The sequence below is a fragment of the Grampus griseus genome, assembly GCF_964374135.1.
Source record: "Grampus griseus genome assembly, chromosome: 2".
Taxonomy (NCBI): domain Eukaryota; kingdom Metazoa; phylum Chordata; class Mammalia; order Artiodactyla; family Delphinidae; genus Grampus; species Grampus griseus.
In genome coordinates, this window is record NC_139018.1 from 141,834,472 (window position 1) to 141,851,731 (window position 17,260).

General features: G+C 40.2%; 2 protein-coding genes across 2 annotated transcripts in view; both read left to right on the forward strand.

The window, feature by feature from the left end:
• Positions 1 to 17,260, forward strand: part of SH3GL3 (SH3 domain containing GRB2 like 3, endophilin A3) — a gene marked incomplete at its 5' end in the record, with an annotated part of 145,268 nt that overhangs the window by 83,593 nt on the left and 44,415 nt on the right. The window contains 3 exons of the mRNA XM_082647459.1: positions 5,629 to 5,697; positions 11,807 to 11,879; positions 14,412 to 14,555. Coding sequence (XP_082503585.1) covers positions 5,629 to 5,697; positions 11,807 to 11,879; positions 14,412 to 14,555 — 286 coding nt within the window. The remainder of the gene's footprint in view (positions 1 to 5,628; positions 5,698 to 11,806; positions 11,880 to 14,411; positions 14,556 to 17,260) is intronic.
• LOC309818054 (ubiquitin-like modifier-activating enzyme 5) lies at positions 15,508 to 16,720 on the forward strand (the record flags this gene model as incomplete). Its single annotated transcript, XM_082647458.1, is given in 2 exon segments — positions 15,508 to 16,235; positions 16,237 to 16,720. Coding segments are annotated over 2 exon segments (1,212 nt in total).

Below are 17,260 nucleotides of genomic sequence, written 5' to 3' on the forward strand. Positions count from 1 at the left end.
CTGTTCAAAATATCCACTGAGGGCTTCCCTGGTGGCACAGTGGTTGAGAGTCCGCCTGCCGATGCAGGGGATGCGGGTTCGTGCCCCGGTCCGGGAGGATCCCATATGCCGCGGAGCGGCTGGGCCCGTGAGCCATGGCCGCTGAACCTGCGCGCCCGGAGCCTGTGCTCCGCAACGGGAGAGGCCACAACAGTGAGAGGCCCGCGTACCGTAAAAAAGAAATATATATATATCCACTGGACACCCTTCCCACTCCTTATGTTATTATTGCTTAAGGATTTAATTTTACCTTTTGCTTGTTTATTTTTTAATCAATAGTTACATTTACCACCATAGTTTTTCAGTTCCTGTTCTCACCATTGTTTCTTGTGATCCATACTTTCCATTTTGGTTCAATTTTTATTTCCTTGATGAAGTATTTTAGCATTACTTTTATTAGTGACTGTGATAGTCTGTATATATCTTTATTTTGTTCTCTTTATTAAACAACAGTTTAGGGAGACATAAAATTCTAGATTTTCACTTATTTCTTCTCAGCACTTTGAAGCTTTACCTCCATTGTATCCTGGCGTCTATTCTTGCCAAAGAGAAATCTGTCATTTTTATTGTTGCTTTGGTTGTTTGTTTTTCCCCCTGTGGTAGTTTTAGAAATTTTTATTCTTGAGATCTTGATGTGTCTAGGTATGAGTTAATATTTATCTTGCTTAGCACTTGAGTGCACTTTCAAACTGTAGACTCATATCTTCCTTTAATTGTAGGAAAAAAAGAGCTATTAAATCAAAATATTGATTCTCTCATATGATGTCCTTTTTTCTGGAATGCTTATCAGGTATATCTTGGAGCCTCTCACTTATGCTCCATATTCATTGACATTTCATATTAAGAAAGTAAGACTTCTTTGTCCTTTAAAATTTTTTGTTCTTTGATGAGTTTCCTTAGTAATATTTTCCAGTTTACCAGTTCTCTCTCTGATTATGCCCAGTCTGGAGTTTATATCATCTCTTGAATTTTTCATTTTCATGACGATCTATTTTTTTATTTCCAAGATTTCTAATTTTTTAGAGCTATTTAAGAATCCCCTCCTTTTGTGTAATTACTTGCTCTTTATTAATAGAAGTTATTCCTTCATTTATCATGTTGGTAATGTCTAAACATATAAAGTCTTTGTCAGATTGTTTCATAAAAGTATTTTCACCAGGAGTAAATTCATGTTGTGATCTTGTTGGCTATCTTACTTGATGTTATATTGATTCATGGGCCTTAGAATTTAGATTTAGAGGCTAACTTTTAATTGGGGAGGGGGTCTTTTTGTCACTTGTAATCCCTCTGTGCACCCTTCTATCTAGTGGTTGTGATTTCTTCCACCTCGCTTCCTAAGGCCCAGATGCTGAATGATGGTTTCTGCTCTATGGTGATATTGGGGATATCTCAATCTAGCCACAGAGCTGGTGGCGGGTGGCGGTGGTAACTTGATTGGTTCTTTGCTCTCCAGTCTCCATGAGCCTGCAGATTCCCAAACATACTAACCTCGGACAGTGGTTTGCATCTGGATATTTTTTCCAGCCTCCTTTTCCTGCCCATCCCCTGGCTTTGAGCAGAGCTTGATTCCAGGTTCTTGTCTCATGGACCACTTTAGATCCCTTTTTACCCAAAAGGAACCAGACTGCTGGCTGCCAGAGCCTGTGGCAGACAAGAAGCTCAGCAAGACTGAGGCTTCAACCCTGCTCGCCATATTGTGTTTCTGTTCCTTTTCTTGTCCCTACAAAAACTTTATTCTCTTTTTAAGCATTGCTTATCTTTTTGGTTTTCTCTTTTGATACTTAATCTTTCATTGCTATGTATTGAGGGCATAGGCCATGTATCATAGTTGAATTTATCTAGTCATTTTGACCAGAAGTAGAAGCTTCAGTATTTATATATAGTTTCCAACACTTAAAAGAAATAGGACTGCAGTTTCTGTAACTCTGGAATGAGATCAGGAGCCCTGTAGTGATCACCCCTGTCTTTCTTATCTTTATGTCTCCCTATCACATAGTAGATGCTCAACAATACTTCTTGAATGATGAAGAATTAAATATCATCAAGTGGTCTAAAGAGCTAATACCATGTGTCTTTTTTTGTTTTTTTTTTGCGGTACGCGGGCCTCTCACTGTTGTGGCCTCTCCCGTTGTGGAGCACAGGCTCCGGACGCGCAGGCTCAGTGGCCATGGCTCATGGGCCTAGCCGCTCTGTGGCATGTGGGATCTTCCCGGACCGGGGCACGAACCCGTGTCCCCTGCATCGCCAGGCAGACTCTCAACCACTGCGCCACCAGGGAAGCCCCATGCGTCTATTTATGCTTACTTTTCAAAACAGCTGAACATCACTGGGGAATTCAGGAAAAACAGAGGAATGATCATGACTCTTAACCATGACTCCTGTTGAAAAAAATCCCATATTGGTGTCTCCTTCCAAATAAGAAACAAATATTAATCTCATTAGTTTCTGTTCTTAAAAGTGGGAACACTCCTTCTATTAGACACTCTGATTTCTAAAAATAGAACAAGTATAACCTGAACCAGTGAGAACTGATTCAGGCTGGGTAGGTTTCAGGTCTAACTCTCAATACTAGAAGGATTTTCAAAGGGATATTTTAAAACAAGGATATATGCATGGGCTTCTGTGGTTCCAGTAGCCCTCTGAAATTGCAGGTAATTGTATCAGTCAGTTTTGCTGTGTAACAAACTGCCCCCAAACATAGTGACTTAAAACCCATTTATTTAGTTCACAACTCTGTAGGTCAGCAATTTGAGCAGGGATTTACTGGGTGGGTCTGTTGGTCTGGCTGATCTTAGCTGGGCTCAGGCTCACTGACCTCTTGGTGGTCAGTGGTCAGGTGAGCTGTGGTTTTGGTGCTCTGGGGTGGCTCAGCTGGGATGTCTATCTCTGTTCCAAGTAGTCTTTCATTCTCTAGCAGGCAAGCTCAGGCTTATTCAATGGAGATGGTCACAGTGGACCTCAGAGAGTGAGCAGAAGTATCTACCAAGTCTCTTTATAGCTGTAATGTATCTATAAGGTCCAAAGTCAATATTCACACAGGGTTGTTTACATTCTATTCAGTTGACCAAAGCAAGTTATGGGTGGAGAAATAAAATCCATATCTTGATGGGAGGAACTGCAAAGCATTATGGCCATTTTTGCAATTTACCATGCAACAGAACGTGGAGGGTTTTTCCTCAGGTGTGGTTGTGTAATTTTCAGAAAATTACCTCCAAAGTTAAGAACCAATATTTTAAATGATTTCACTACTGAACAAAAAGAGATTTGGGGGACTTAATTGATGGATATCTGTTTCAAACACTGCTTGGTGTATGGCAATGGGATTCTCAATTGTTCTTGTTGAAGGTTACCCCTGGTATCAAGGCATTAGAATAATCCTCTCTGACTTCAATACTGAGCCTGAAAACAAAAACTATTGTCTTAGTGTGTCTGTCAGCTTCTGTTGAGTAACAAAGTGCTCCAACATTTAGTGGTCTAGAACAATGACCATGTAAATGGCCCATGCTTCCATGGGTCAGCAGATTAAGCTGGTATCGGCTGGGCTTTCACAGTGTCTGCAGTCAGCTGGAGGTCAAACTAAAGAGCTCTGGTTTGGGGAATTAACTGGTTGTCCTGACTGAAGGTGTTGGGGCCACTTGTCTCTCACCACCTAGCAAATTATCTCAGGCTTGTTCACATGGTGGCAGCAGGGTTTCAAGAGAATGAGTGAAAGCACACAAGATCTTGTAGAGCCTAGGCTTGTTTTTATGGGTCAAAACAAGTCACATGCCCAGCTCGATTCATTAAGGTGGAAATAGACTCCAGCTCTGTCTAGGAGGGATGGCAAAGACATAGAAACAGGGAAGATGGGGAGTTATACCTTTTTTTGGTAATCTTTCATCTCTCTTTAAGTAATTCCCTCTCAAATTTTAGTTAAATACTGTCTGCATGTATATTCTTCCTATTAAACAGTAACACTGTGTGTCTGATAGTGGTAGTGTATAAGTAGTAGCAGAAAACCACACTTAACATTTAAAACAACCTACAATTTTTTTTTTTACCATTAATTGGTGGTACCCACCTCCCTTTACTACTGAGTTTTATATTCATATAAGTATTTTAGAGGTGTAAACAAATCCTGTAGATGTGTACTTTTCTAAAGAAAGTGACTTAACATATTTTCTACTGCTCATCCAGTCTCTTTGTTTTCTAATCCAACCCACACTGGAGCCAAAGTTGGTTTTCTAAAAGGTTTTCCAACTGCATTGTTTGATGAAGAAACTCTAGGGACTTCTCAATCATATTCTTTACCTTGGCATTTGAGAATCTGTGTGGTCTGGCCTCTGCCTACCTTTCAGCTTTTATTTTCCTTCATTCTCCCTTGAGTACCATTCATTGCAGTTAAACCAAATTTCTTGCTGTTTCTTGAGCACACTCGGTCCTATATCAGTAGTTCTCAACTGTCCAGAGACATTGTTGGTTTTCACAGTGGGGTTGTGTGTGCTGCCGGTCTCTAGTAGGTAGAGTCCAGGGATGCTGTTAAACATCCTACAATGCACAGGACAGTCTCCTCAGCAAAGAATTATCTGATATAAATATCAGAGTGCCAAGGTTGAGAAACTGCCCTACGAATTGCTGCCTCTGGGTCTTTTTTCATGCTGCCTCACACCAGAAGGCCTTCCTTCAGTCCTGCCCTTTGAAATGTCCCCTGTCCTTAAAAAGCCAGTTCAGATGCCAAGCTTTCTAGGAAACAAGTCCTGGATGGATCCCACCCTTACCTTTTACACTGTAGGTTCGCAGAATCCTTTCTATGAATCACTGAAATGCTTATCACTTAAGATGTTTACAATAATTTGTGTTCTGTACCATTATTTTGTATTCTTATTGTTTCTCCCTTGTATTTTATAAGTTTATTTATTTATTTTTGGCTGTGTTGGGTCTTCGTTGCTGCGCGCGGGCCTTCTCTAGTTGCAGCGAGCCGGGGCTTCTCTTCGTTGCGGTGTGTGGGCTTCTCGTTGCGGTGGCTTCTCTTGTTGCGGAGCCTGGGTTCTAGGCGCGTGGGCTTCAGTAGCTGTGGTGTGTGGGCTCAGTAGTTGTGACTTGCGGGCTCAGTAGTTGTGGCTGCGGGCTCTAGAGCGCAGGCTCTGTAGCTGTGGCACACGAGCTTAGCTGTTCCACAGCATGTGGGATCTCCCGGACCAGGGCTCGAACCCGTGTCCCCTGCATTGGCAGGTGGATTCTTAACCACTGTGCCACCAGGGAAGCCCTCTCCCTTGTAATTTAGTTGACTGTTGGTATATGAACTCTTTTGCTGAACTGTGGGTTCCTGGATGACCAGGATTAATCTTACTTATGTTTCTACTAGAGCAACTACCATGTGTTTTACATATAGTAGGTGCATAATAAATATCTGTTGAATGAATGAGGAATGTGTATCTTCCCATGTTCTTAGCTATGGTTACTCATTCCAACAATTTTCTTAAATGACTTAATTCAAAAAAGTCCAACAAGCTGAACCTGAGTTTTTTTGTTTTTGTTTGTAATAATTTGGGTAAAATACTGTGATAACAAATGATTGTACAGTACAATTACTTGTGTTTATTTCTACAGCTGTTTAGTGAAAAAATAAGTGGCGTTGAAGGAACGAAACTAGATGATGAATTTCTTGACATGGAAAGGGTAAGAGAACATTTTAATGTAAATTATCTTATAAATTTGACTTTCCTTGTGATGTGATATATACTGATACTGTAAAGGATATTAGAGTGGGGATCTAGGATGTTTGAATTCAGGTGTGGATTATGGAGTCCAAAAGGCAGTTCTTTCATACTTCAAGGTCCAAATAAAGACCCTGGACCTTGGGAGATGGGATATTGGCTAACTGGTTCCCTCTAGTGGACAAGAGTCAGAATGCTCAAAAGATGGTCCATCTTGGCAAACAGTGTAGGCCAAAGTGATTGTGATTTAATATCTTGGAGAGTCGAAATGTGTTACGGGGAGGAGGCTCTTCGAATATATAAATATTGATATAATGTGTGGAAGACTCTGACCCTGTTCCCACGTGTTTCAGCAGCTGCACAACAAGTAAGTTTTATCCACTGGAACCAGCCATGTCAATCAACTTGGATAAGCTGGTTTCAGAGTTTCCTGACGGGTGACACAAGGATGATAATATGTGCTCTGCTTGCCTCATGTGGATGTTTTTTTTTTTTTGCGGTACGCGGGCCTCTCACCGTTGTGGCCTCTCCCGCCGCAGAGCACAGGCTCCGGACGCGCAGGCTCAGCGGCCATGGCTCACGCGCCCAGCCGCTTCGTGGCATGTGGGATCTTCCCGGACCGGGGCACAAACCCGCGTCCCCTGCATCGGCAGGTGGACTCTCAACCACTGCGCCACCAGGGAAGCCCTCATGTGGATGTTTTGAGAATTATGCAGAAAAATTAACGTGTATGAAAGCATTTAAAAAATACAATGAGCACGTTACAGACGTGATTGTTAACACATGACAAAGGAAGACAGTAGAGTCTCGGTCCCTGAACAAGCTTCCTGGTCAACTGTGTGAAGTAGTTTAGGTGGAGGCAGAAGTGGGACCATCACTAATTATCAGCTTCCTCAGGTCCTTTCCCCTTTGTTTTGGGACCTTTAAACATAGCCTAGTTTTAATAATTAGAGTCCCCAGGTGAGAGAGGGCAGAGAGAAAGCAAAGCATCTTTCCTCAGGTGTAACATGGACGATACAGGCTATAGCAGGTAGTAGAGCTTTCAGCAGATTCTGGGGAAGAAAGTCCAGGCCCAGACTGTGCCTTGGGGGTGTAGGGGTTACTGTCTTCAGGATACCCTGGATCTGGCCACACTGTCCTCCAGGGAGCTTCTTATTTTCTGGGTGAGCACAATTAATTTTCTAGAAATGTTAAGGCCTTGATAGAAAGCTTATTTTGTTTTGCTTTTGGAAAAAGTTAGTTTCTGAAGATTGAAAAACATAGAACATTTAAACATCATTGGCATACCTAAAATTACTTTAAAAATCTCTTGATAGATAAAGATATTTGTGTAACTTTATTACTAATAAAATGATTCAGTTGAGATGTTAAGTTTAAAAGTACATTTCAATAATTTTAGTTTCGGTTGTTGGACTGAGACCCCTCTTGTTTATTACTTCCTTTCCCTCCCCAAACCTGAATGAGTGACAGAAGAAATACAAAAAGAAAATCTATTATCTGTTTTATTACAGCAGGGAAAAGCATGGAAATATTTAATAGGTCAAGAAGTTTTAAGGACTTTCTAGAAGAGGTGAATTATGAGGCCACTAAAAGGAAAAAGAAGGTTTTAAAAAATTATAGAAAGATGTATCATGTAATCTCTCAGGAAATTATAGCAGTTATGAACCATTATGCATCATTTAACATGGCATCTGAATATGTAAGGTAACAGCTGTCAATGCATAGAGAACTGACAAAAATCAGAGTAGAAGATTTTGCATACCTTTCTCATAAAATAACAGATAATTAAATAATAGGCTCATAGAGAATTTTCATAAAGTATGACTGTTAACTTTGTAAATCATATAGATATTTGCATTCCTCAAATTGAGAATTCATTTCAAATTTCTTTAAAACAATTTCAATAATCAGTTATTTATTGGGATATGGGAAAAAAACTCAACAGATTTCTCACAGTAAAATCATAGAACACAAGGATTACAAGGAAGGTATAGTTGCCAAATTCTGGATGTTTGGAAATGGGAGAACATGTAAAAATAATTCTTGTTTCAAGAGGAAATGAAAAGTAAAATTAAAGATCACTTAGTCATGAGAACTGTCTATGTCAAAATCTGTGATATATGGCTAAGTCTTCAATGCATTTAATAGAAAATAAATTGTTGGAAGAGAGTGAATAAATCATTCCAGCCAAAAAGCTAGGAAACTAACAGCAAAGTAAATCACTCTAGGTGGAAGGAAGAAATCAATACAGATAAATGAGAAATTAATAAAATATAAAACCGTAATAACAAAAAGGTAGAATCAATAAATAAAACCAAGAACTCTTTTTTTTTTTTTTGAAAGACCACCTCTACTAAGTGTGAGCAAGAGAGGGAAAAGGGAAAACACAAACTGCATAAGGAATTAGAAGGATATAATGACAGATGTGGATTTTTTTTTGAATTTTATTTTATTTATTTTTTTATACAGCAGGTTCTTATTAGTTATCCATTTTATACCTATTAGTGTATATATATCAATCCCAATCTCCCGATTCTTTAAATTAAAAAAAAAAAGATTATTATGAACAGGTGTCAGAAATCAGGGCTGCCAGCAGCTCTCTAACCCAAGGGCTGAGGTCTGGGAGTGTCAGTGGCACAGGCTTTGGGCACCTCAGGGGTAGGGTACCAACACAGATTCCAGATTTAATCTACCAACAAAGACGCCCTCACACCAGGTAGGCTTTACAAAAATAATTTTCACCTCTCTGCTTTCCCCTGTTTGTCCTGATGGTTTGCTGAGATATTTGCATTGCATTTTCCTAACCTGAACACACATACCCACCCCCCGATGTCCTCAGTTATTCTAGAAGGGAGGTTTTGTTTTTAATTTTTTTGTTTTTAAACTACGTGAGTTATTTTTTTCAGTGTTCAACTTGATTGCCTATTTTTGCCAACATGTTTGGTGGCATCCTCTTTAATTTGTAAAGGGTTTATTCCTTGTATTGATTCCTGGGCTGTCCTGGAAGCACCACCAGTATGTGTACATCAAGGCGTGTGAGTTTTAGGCCATTTGTTTCTTGGCATTTTTTTCCCAAAAGAAATAGAAGAGTCTAAGTAGAAAGTATTCCCGCCTCTACCTCCTCTCATCCTCACCCCTCAGAGGTGACTCCTAGATACCTGGTGGCTTTTCATGTCCAAAGAGGGTTGTATACATGGAATGACCACTCTACATTGTGTTTTAATTAATATTGAATATATATAAAGTTATAAATCTAAAACCTAGGTTTTTTTCTTTTTCTTTTTTTAAAATTAATTTTTATTGGAGTATAGTTGCTTTACAATGTTGTGTTAGTTTCTGCTGTACAGCAAAGTGTATCAGTCATATATATACATATATCCCCTCTTTTTTGGATTTCCTTCCCATTTAGGTCACCACAGAGCACTGAGTAGAGTTCCCTGTGCTACACAGCAGGTTCTCATTAGCTATCTGTTTTATACATAGTAGTGTATATATGTCAGTCCCAATCTCCCAATTCATCCCATCCTCCCTTCCCCCCTTGGTAACCATACGTTTGTTCTCCACATCTGTGACTCTATTTCTGCTTTGCAAATAAGTTCATCTGTACCATTTTTCTTGATTCCACATATAAGCGATATTATACGATAAAAAACCTAGTTCTTCTTAAGCCTTAAACTGCACATATAGGTTTTATTTATAAATTAGTAATTTCAGTATAAAAATGATGATCATTTTTAGTTAATCTTCATTTTAGTTTCCATTAAGTCATAAGATGAAGAGATGAAATCCTTATACATTTGTCACCAACTAGTTACATAATTAAGCAAATTCCCTTAATGCAAATTCCTGCAATACAAATGCAGTGCATAGGAGTCCCTCAAACTTAACATCAAATCTAAAACAGGATTCTCCTATGCACTTACATTTCTTGTAACTCTAATAAAATGTAAACATTAAGTTATCAAATTTTCTTAAACATTTCAAAGATCTTCATAAACAATTGAACATACTGAAGAGAGTTCAAAGTTTACAAAACTCGTTACCAGGTCAGGTACACATACACACAGGCACATTCCCACACACACAGCTAGCACACGTGTGTCAGTAATATGGGTTTGATTCATTTCTTCATTTCTGTACTGTCTTTTTAAACCTTCCTGGGGGCCCAGATTTAAGCATTCAGCTAAGGGGAACAAATACAGTTTCAGGTTGGATGAGAGTGCTTCGTTGAAAGCTTCTGACCCTGAACAGATCATAGATTTTTAAATGACAAAAATGAGTTTTTTTGTATTAGCCATCACTCCCAGCTTGCTTTTTTCCTTAGCAGTGTACAGTGGACGTCTTCCCAGTACCTATAGATCTTCTGTGTGTTTTCCCCCTGTGATTAAAAAGTTTTCCTTGCTTGGATGTTTCACAATTTATCAAGTCAATCTCCTATTGATTGTAATTTAAGTTGTTTTCAGTTTTTATGACTATGTAAAGTGGTCTAAGAAACATCTTTTTACCTCCGTGCAGTTTACTGGTATGTTTCTAGATGCTAAGCCCCTGGAAGTATGATAGATGGTACATTAATAGGTACTTCACCTTGATCTCAAAGAGATCGTATCATTTAGCACTCCTATTGTATATGAAAGGGCCCATTACTCCATACCTGTATAATACCTTATATGGCATCTAGTCAATTAAAAAAGATTTTTGGGGGGTGAATCTGGTGAGTGGAAAGTATCTCCTTTTAATTTATGATTTTCCTGAATATTTTGTCAAATGTTTATAAGCAACTTGTATTTCTCCTCTTTTGTGGATTGCCTTCTTTCTAGTCAGGTTGCTTTTTTTTTTCTAATGGGAGTACGGAGTATAATAGATACTAACCCTTTATTTTTTTGCATTTTCGTTTCTGTTCACCACTTTTATCAAACTTCGTGTATTGTGTCTTTTCACTGTTCCGTTTGAAATTTTATGGAGTCAGAACTTAGGTCTTTTCATCTATGATGCTTGGATTTCGGTGATGCCTGGAATATCCTTTCCACCCCCGTATTTCAAAATATTCTCCTGCATAGTTTCATACTTTTACAGTTTGTTTTTAGGTCCATATTTTTAATCCTGTATGTAGTGTGATGTATGAATCTACCTTTATTATTAATTTGCCAAGTTTTAACCAAAAAAAGAAAAAATTGAAAGTGTGATAGGCTTTGAATTACTTTTACATGTTAATTGGGGGAGGATTTACATATTTCCAAAACTGAATTTTCCCATCTAGAAATGTGGCTTTTCAAGTATGTATCGTACATTTCTCATAATATTTCTTCCTCGTTATTGCTTATTATTTAATTGCTGCTCTTATGAGCAGGATCTCCTTTTCCTTTAAAACATTTTCTTTTGGGCTGTTGATGGTATAAAGTAAAGCTATTGACATGCGCATAGTTAACTTTTATTGTATAGTCTCACATTCATTTTCTGGTTAACCAACAGCCAGAGTATACAGGAATGGTTTTGAGGAAGGAAAGATTCAGTCTTAACCTGGCAGGGAAACCTTTGTTGTTAGCATCTTCTGCCCACAGAACAGAAGAATATGTATTTCAGTGATAATATTGATACTAGTGATGATGATTCTTTTGTCGTTGGCTTACTGAGGTCGTTTCTCACATGAATCCTTATTATGGCATCCTTATACAAGTACAGAAATTCAAATTCACCCAGCAAATAAGGAAAGTTTGGCTCAGAAATGTCTAGTCTTGGTTTTGAGAGACCTTCAAGCACAACCGATAATCTAGTGGAGCATAATAACTTGTCCAAGTTTCCTAAATATTACATTAATATTCATTTTAACGTTGAATAAGAAGTTAGTGTTCTCCACCATCATTGGGAGGAACAAGTATTGGAAGGATGTCCCAGAATCAAAAAGTTAAGAAAATATTACCTCTTCCAAAAATGTTGAAAATGTCCATTTGGATTAAAATCATTAAATGGTGTTATAAATATTAAATTGATCAAATTTGTTTCTCTGTTTGTTTTTCTGTAGAATTCAGTGTTGGTCATTTACCAATATCTTCATGTGTTTCTCTTTTTTTAAGAAAATAGACGTTACCAATAAAGCTGTTGCAGAAATTCTTTCAAAAGCTACAGAATATCTTCAGCCGAATCCAGGTAAAGTTAGAAAATGTCTTGAAATATTCAATTGTTCATTCGCTGTCACAGATTCTAATAATCTAGGTTTACTGAGCGTATGGTTGACGTGATCTAGAAACAATGTCCTCTGTGTCCGAATAATGAAATTCAGTTTTTTTAAGTTGAGTGACTAAAGGTAGTTGCAGTGAATCCTAGCTGATGACAAACAGAACGGACACTTCTGTGAACTATGGTGACGTTATTTGGGTGGAGTCTTGGTCTTACCAGCAAGACACTGCTAAGCAAAGACATTTTTTATGAGGTGCTTCGGAAACCCACTAAATATTTTGTCCATGTTTTCTTATTCAGCTGTTTCCTCTTTTCTTCTTTTTTTAAAAATTTCTGCCATCCTGTTCTAACGGTGCCTGTGACTTTGAAATGGCTTTCACTTCATGGCTTAAATGCTGATGAAGTGAGGTATGATAAACATGAGAAACATGAGAAGGTCCAGTGTTACCGCAGCTTCTGGACAGGAGGTCTTTTCACTCCTAGGTATTGAAGCAGCATCCCTTGATGAAGTTTTCCTAAGTTCTAAACTATAGAAACCAATAGAGGGCGTACAAGCTTTGAATTCTGTGGCTTTCCAAATCTGCCTTTACTTTGTATGAATTTATTATTTGCACATAATTATCGTGATTGCCTCGACTGTAGGAATCAGCACACATCCAACCATCTGAAAATCTAGAAAATAAATTTAAAAACATACATTGAATAAAATATTATGTCCAGGCAGGATGGCAGGTATAGAATTCTTTAAAATTGTACAGCTGATTATAGTTTTAAAAAGCATAATTATATATCTGTTCCTGGGCCTCATCCGTGATTGAACCACACAAGTCCCTTTTCCTGATGAATCAGTCAACACATGTTTAGCAAATGCTCCCTCTAGGCAAGGGGGTTTCCTGGGTCCTGGGATATACGGTTGAGTTGGAAGGGAACCTGCCCTCAATGAGCTGACACTGGAATGGGGTAGGGAGGTACTGGCCAAAGTGTCCACTTGGCCAGACACCTCTGGTTATTCCTGGAGAAGAGGAAGGGAGGCCTAGCGGCCTCTCATTCCATTTAGTGGCCCTCAGTCACAGGACTGCTGCATCCCACATCCCGCCCTGACAGTGGGGAAGAGGAGCAGAGTGTGTGTGTGTGTGTGTGTGTGTGTGTGTGTGTGTCTGTGTGTGTCTGTGTGTGTCTGTGTGGCGGGAGAGTGACGCCTGTGTGCCTGGGGACCAGGAGGATAAGTGCTTCAAGGATGAGGTGGGCAAGATTCAAAAAGACTGGCACCGTGAGTGTCTAAAGCTTTGCTACTCGAAGTGTGGTCCATGGCCCAGGAGGATCGGCATCCCCTGAGAGACTGTGGGAAATGCAGAAACTTGGGCTCATCCCAGACTGACTGCATCAGACTCTACATTTTAACAGGATCCTTGGTGCTTTGCATGCACAATAAATATGTAATTATTAAAATAAAAGACAATAAAAATTTACCCTTTTACAACCTAAAATTACCTCACCCACCACCTAGCCTACAGAATAAATTCCCAAATCCTTAGCTTGGTGTTCAGTTCATAGTCACATTTCCCCCTAGGTATTTCCTGATTTGTCCTGTATTAATTTCTTCTTTGGTCAAAGCAGCCTACTCTTAATAAGCATTCCCCCTCTTCATCTTACACTATTTCTGCACTTTTGGGGGGCATCTTTCCATCTTTATTCAGCGTATTGTTATATTTTCCTTTCTGTACATCACATCAGACTTTATTTGCATAATTACATCTTGTATTTTCTGCCTTCCAGTAACTAGACTGTGAGCTCCTTGAGGTCAGAGGCTGTCTTAGGTCTCTCTGGAGTCCCAGTAATTAGCATGGTGTGTCGCACAGAGCTGGGATTAGCAAACACTCATGGCCTAAGTCAGAGAAAGGACTTAGTGGCCACCTGTCATTTCCCTTGGGTCCAGGAGTGGAGCTGCACCTGAGGGACCATCAACACAGACTCCGGTTCCCCACGGGGGCATCTGTCTCCTACTGGTTAGGCTTCCTAGACAGAAGTGTGCAGCGCAGTGGCCCTGTACCATGAAGTTAAATATTATCAGTCTGGATACACTCTTGGGGGTGGGGGGCTGTTAACCACCAGTTGGTTTGCAACACACACCTCAGCAATTCTGTTGTTAGTTTGCAATTGGTCCCCAGGAAAATTTGTCTGCCCAAGTGTCAGTGTGTGACTCAGTGAGTGAGCTGTGGGTGGGGTAATGAGAGCCCCGGTTACTATTGTTTGGGAGTCCACAGTGTGCGCCGTAATTTCTATTTTTCATCACGTTTGTGCAACAGTGCCCTTAGCACCCACCCTGGTTAAGAATCTAGAAAACCATGCGAGTAACTTGGTGACACAAGTTACCTTCCTGTCTCAGGGCTCTGACATTTTGTCTAGGGCGACCTTGATTTCTCCAGCCCCGTTTGTTACATGCTATGTACCTGTCACTCCGCCGTGCCATTTTAAGGAATTACAAATGATAATGTTTTTAAGCATACAGAGCTAAGCTAGGAATGCTGAACACTGTGTCGAAGATCCGAGGACAGGTGAAAACCACGGGGTACCCACAGACGGAAGGCTTGCTGGGCGACTGCATGCTGAAATACGGGAAGGAGCTCGGGGAAGGCTCCGCTTTTGGTGAGTATTCCCACATCACCCGGGAGAGCTGAGAATGCATCCTTTGTCGATTTTAGGCCATGCACAAAACCTTCATCTTAACAACGCTTGTTATTTTTTTCATATTATCAAAGCAATACATGTTCGGGAATTCCCTGGCGGTCCAGTGGTTAAGACCCTGGTGCTTCCAATGCAGGGGGCACGGGTTTGATCCCTGGTTGGGGAACTAAGATCCTGCATGCCGAGTGGCGCAGCCAAAATATAAATAAATAAATAAAAATTAAAAGAAAAGTAATACATGTTTATCGCAGGAAGTTTAGAAAACATAGGCAAGTAAAATAAAGGAAAATGCCAGCATCACCCATAGTTCCCTACCCAGTGATGGGCCCAATTACACACTTTGCTGTATATCCTTTATACCTTTTGTTTATTCTCATATATATATTCACATACACCTTTAAAAAAATTAAAATGGGGTTATAGTATACATACCCTAATTCCCTTTTGTAATCTGCTTCTTCCCACTGGCTGTAGCATGGTCCATGTCATAAGACAGTCTTCTACCACATTGTTTTTAAAGGCTGCATAATAATCCATGTATCCACCGTTTGTTCCATCAATCCCATTTAGGATATTTAGATTTTTCTTCTTTATGTGAAAAAAAAATTACATAGCATTTACGACAGGCACTTTCATGGATAAGGCTTTGGGAATATCCAAGATTATGTTCTTAGATGAAATTCCTGGTAGTGAAGTTGCTGAGACAAGAGTATGCCCGGCCGGGAGGCCCACAGGAGCGGCGGAGATTGTCAGTCCGGGAGGCGCCGGGAGGGCTTCCTCAGGGTTGTGGGCTAGGAAGGCCGTTGCGAGGTGCCTCCTCACGTACCCCTCGCGGGCCCAGCAGGCCAACAGCGTGGGGCGGCGGCGACGTCGACGACCGGGGCTGGGAGCACTGGCGGCCAGGGTCGCAGCCATGGCCGAGTCTGTGGAGCGGCTGCAGCAGTGGGTCGAGGAGCCGGAGCGGGAACTGGCCCAGGAGAGAAGTCGCCGGGCCCTGGGGGGCGGCGATGGAGGAGGCGGTCGGGCCTGCGTCGAAAAGATGAGCCCCGAAGTGGTGGATTCCAACCCCTACAGCCGCCTGATGGCATTGAAACGAATGGGAATTGTAAGTGACTATGAGAAAATCCGTACCTTTGCTGTAGCAATAGTAGGTGTTGGTGGAGTTGGCAGCGTGACTGCTGAAATGCTGACAAGATGTGGCATTGGTAAGTTGCTACTCTTCGACTATGACAAGGTGGAACTGGCCAATATGAATAGACTTTTCTTCCAACCTCATCAAGCAGGATTAAGTAAAGTTCAAGCAGCAGAACATACTTTGAGGAACATTAATCCTGGTGTTCTTTTTGAAGTACACAACTACAATGTAACCACAGTAGAAAACTTTGAACGTTTCATGAATAGAATAAGTAATGGTGGATTAGAAGAAGGAAAACCTGTTGACCTAGTTCTTAGCTGTGTGGACAGTTTTGAAGCTCGAATGACAATAAATACAGCTTGTAATGAGCTTGGACAAACATGGATGGAGTCTGGGGTCAGTGAAAATGCAGTTTCAGGGCATATACAGCTCATAATTCCTGGAGAATCTGCTTGTTTTGTGTGTACTCCACCACTTGTAGTTGCTGCAAATATTGATGAGAAGACTGAAACGAGAAGGTGTTTGTGCAGCCAGTCTTCCTACCACTATGGGAGTGGCTGCTGGGATCTTGGTACAAAGTGTGTTAAAGTTTCTGTTAAATTTTGGTACGGTTAGTTTTTACCTTGGATACAATGCAATGCAGGATTTTTTCCCTACTATGTCCATGAAGCCAAATCCTCAGTGTGATGACAGAAATTGTAGGAAGCAACAGGAAGAATATAAGAAAAAGGTAACAGCACTGCCCACACAGGAGGTTGTTCAAGAAGAGGAAGAGATAATACATGACGACAATGAGTGGGGTATTCAGTTGGTACCTGAGGTTTCAGAAGAGGAACTGAAAAATTCTTCAGGTCCAATTCCTGACTTACCTGAAGGAATTACAGTGGCATATACAGTTCCCCCAAAGCAAGAAGATTCTGTACCTGAAGTAACAGTGGAAGATTCTGGTGAAAGCTTGGAAGACCTCATGGCCAAGATGAAGAGCATGTAAATAATGGACTGGCCTGTATTTTATTTCCTGTGTCTAAACCTGTTCCCTAGCAATTAAAAAAAAATCATTTAAAACTGAGAAAACTTAGGGCAACATCAGTTGATGTATAATCTTCACTGAATTATTATATTTTTAAAAAATACTCTGACTATTGCTTGTTACCCACCCCCCCCACTTCAACTAAATCAGAAACTCTCCTAAAACTCATGTTTCATTCTAGTAAGAAAACTTCAAAGGATTATTGCAGGCAGTTATAAATCTTATTTAAAACTTAGCCATTGAACTGTTTTGGCCTTTTGGGAGGGGTGGGAAGAAAGGACCGATTTGATTTGCCTGAGGCCATGGACAACAGAATAGTGTGTGGTCAAATATAGGGAAAGGACAAGAGGTACAACCTATTGATTCGAGCCAGCAGGCATCTACTCATTGTGTTTGGAATTGCTCTCTACAGGAAAACTGCCCACGACTACTAACTTGAGCAATAATGAATTTCAAATAGTAAACCTGTAAAATAAAAACATCCTTTCAAATGTTTCCTGA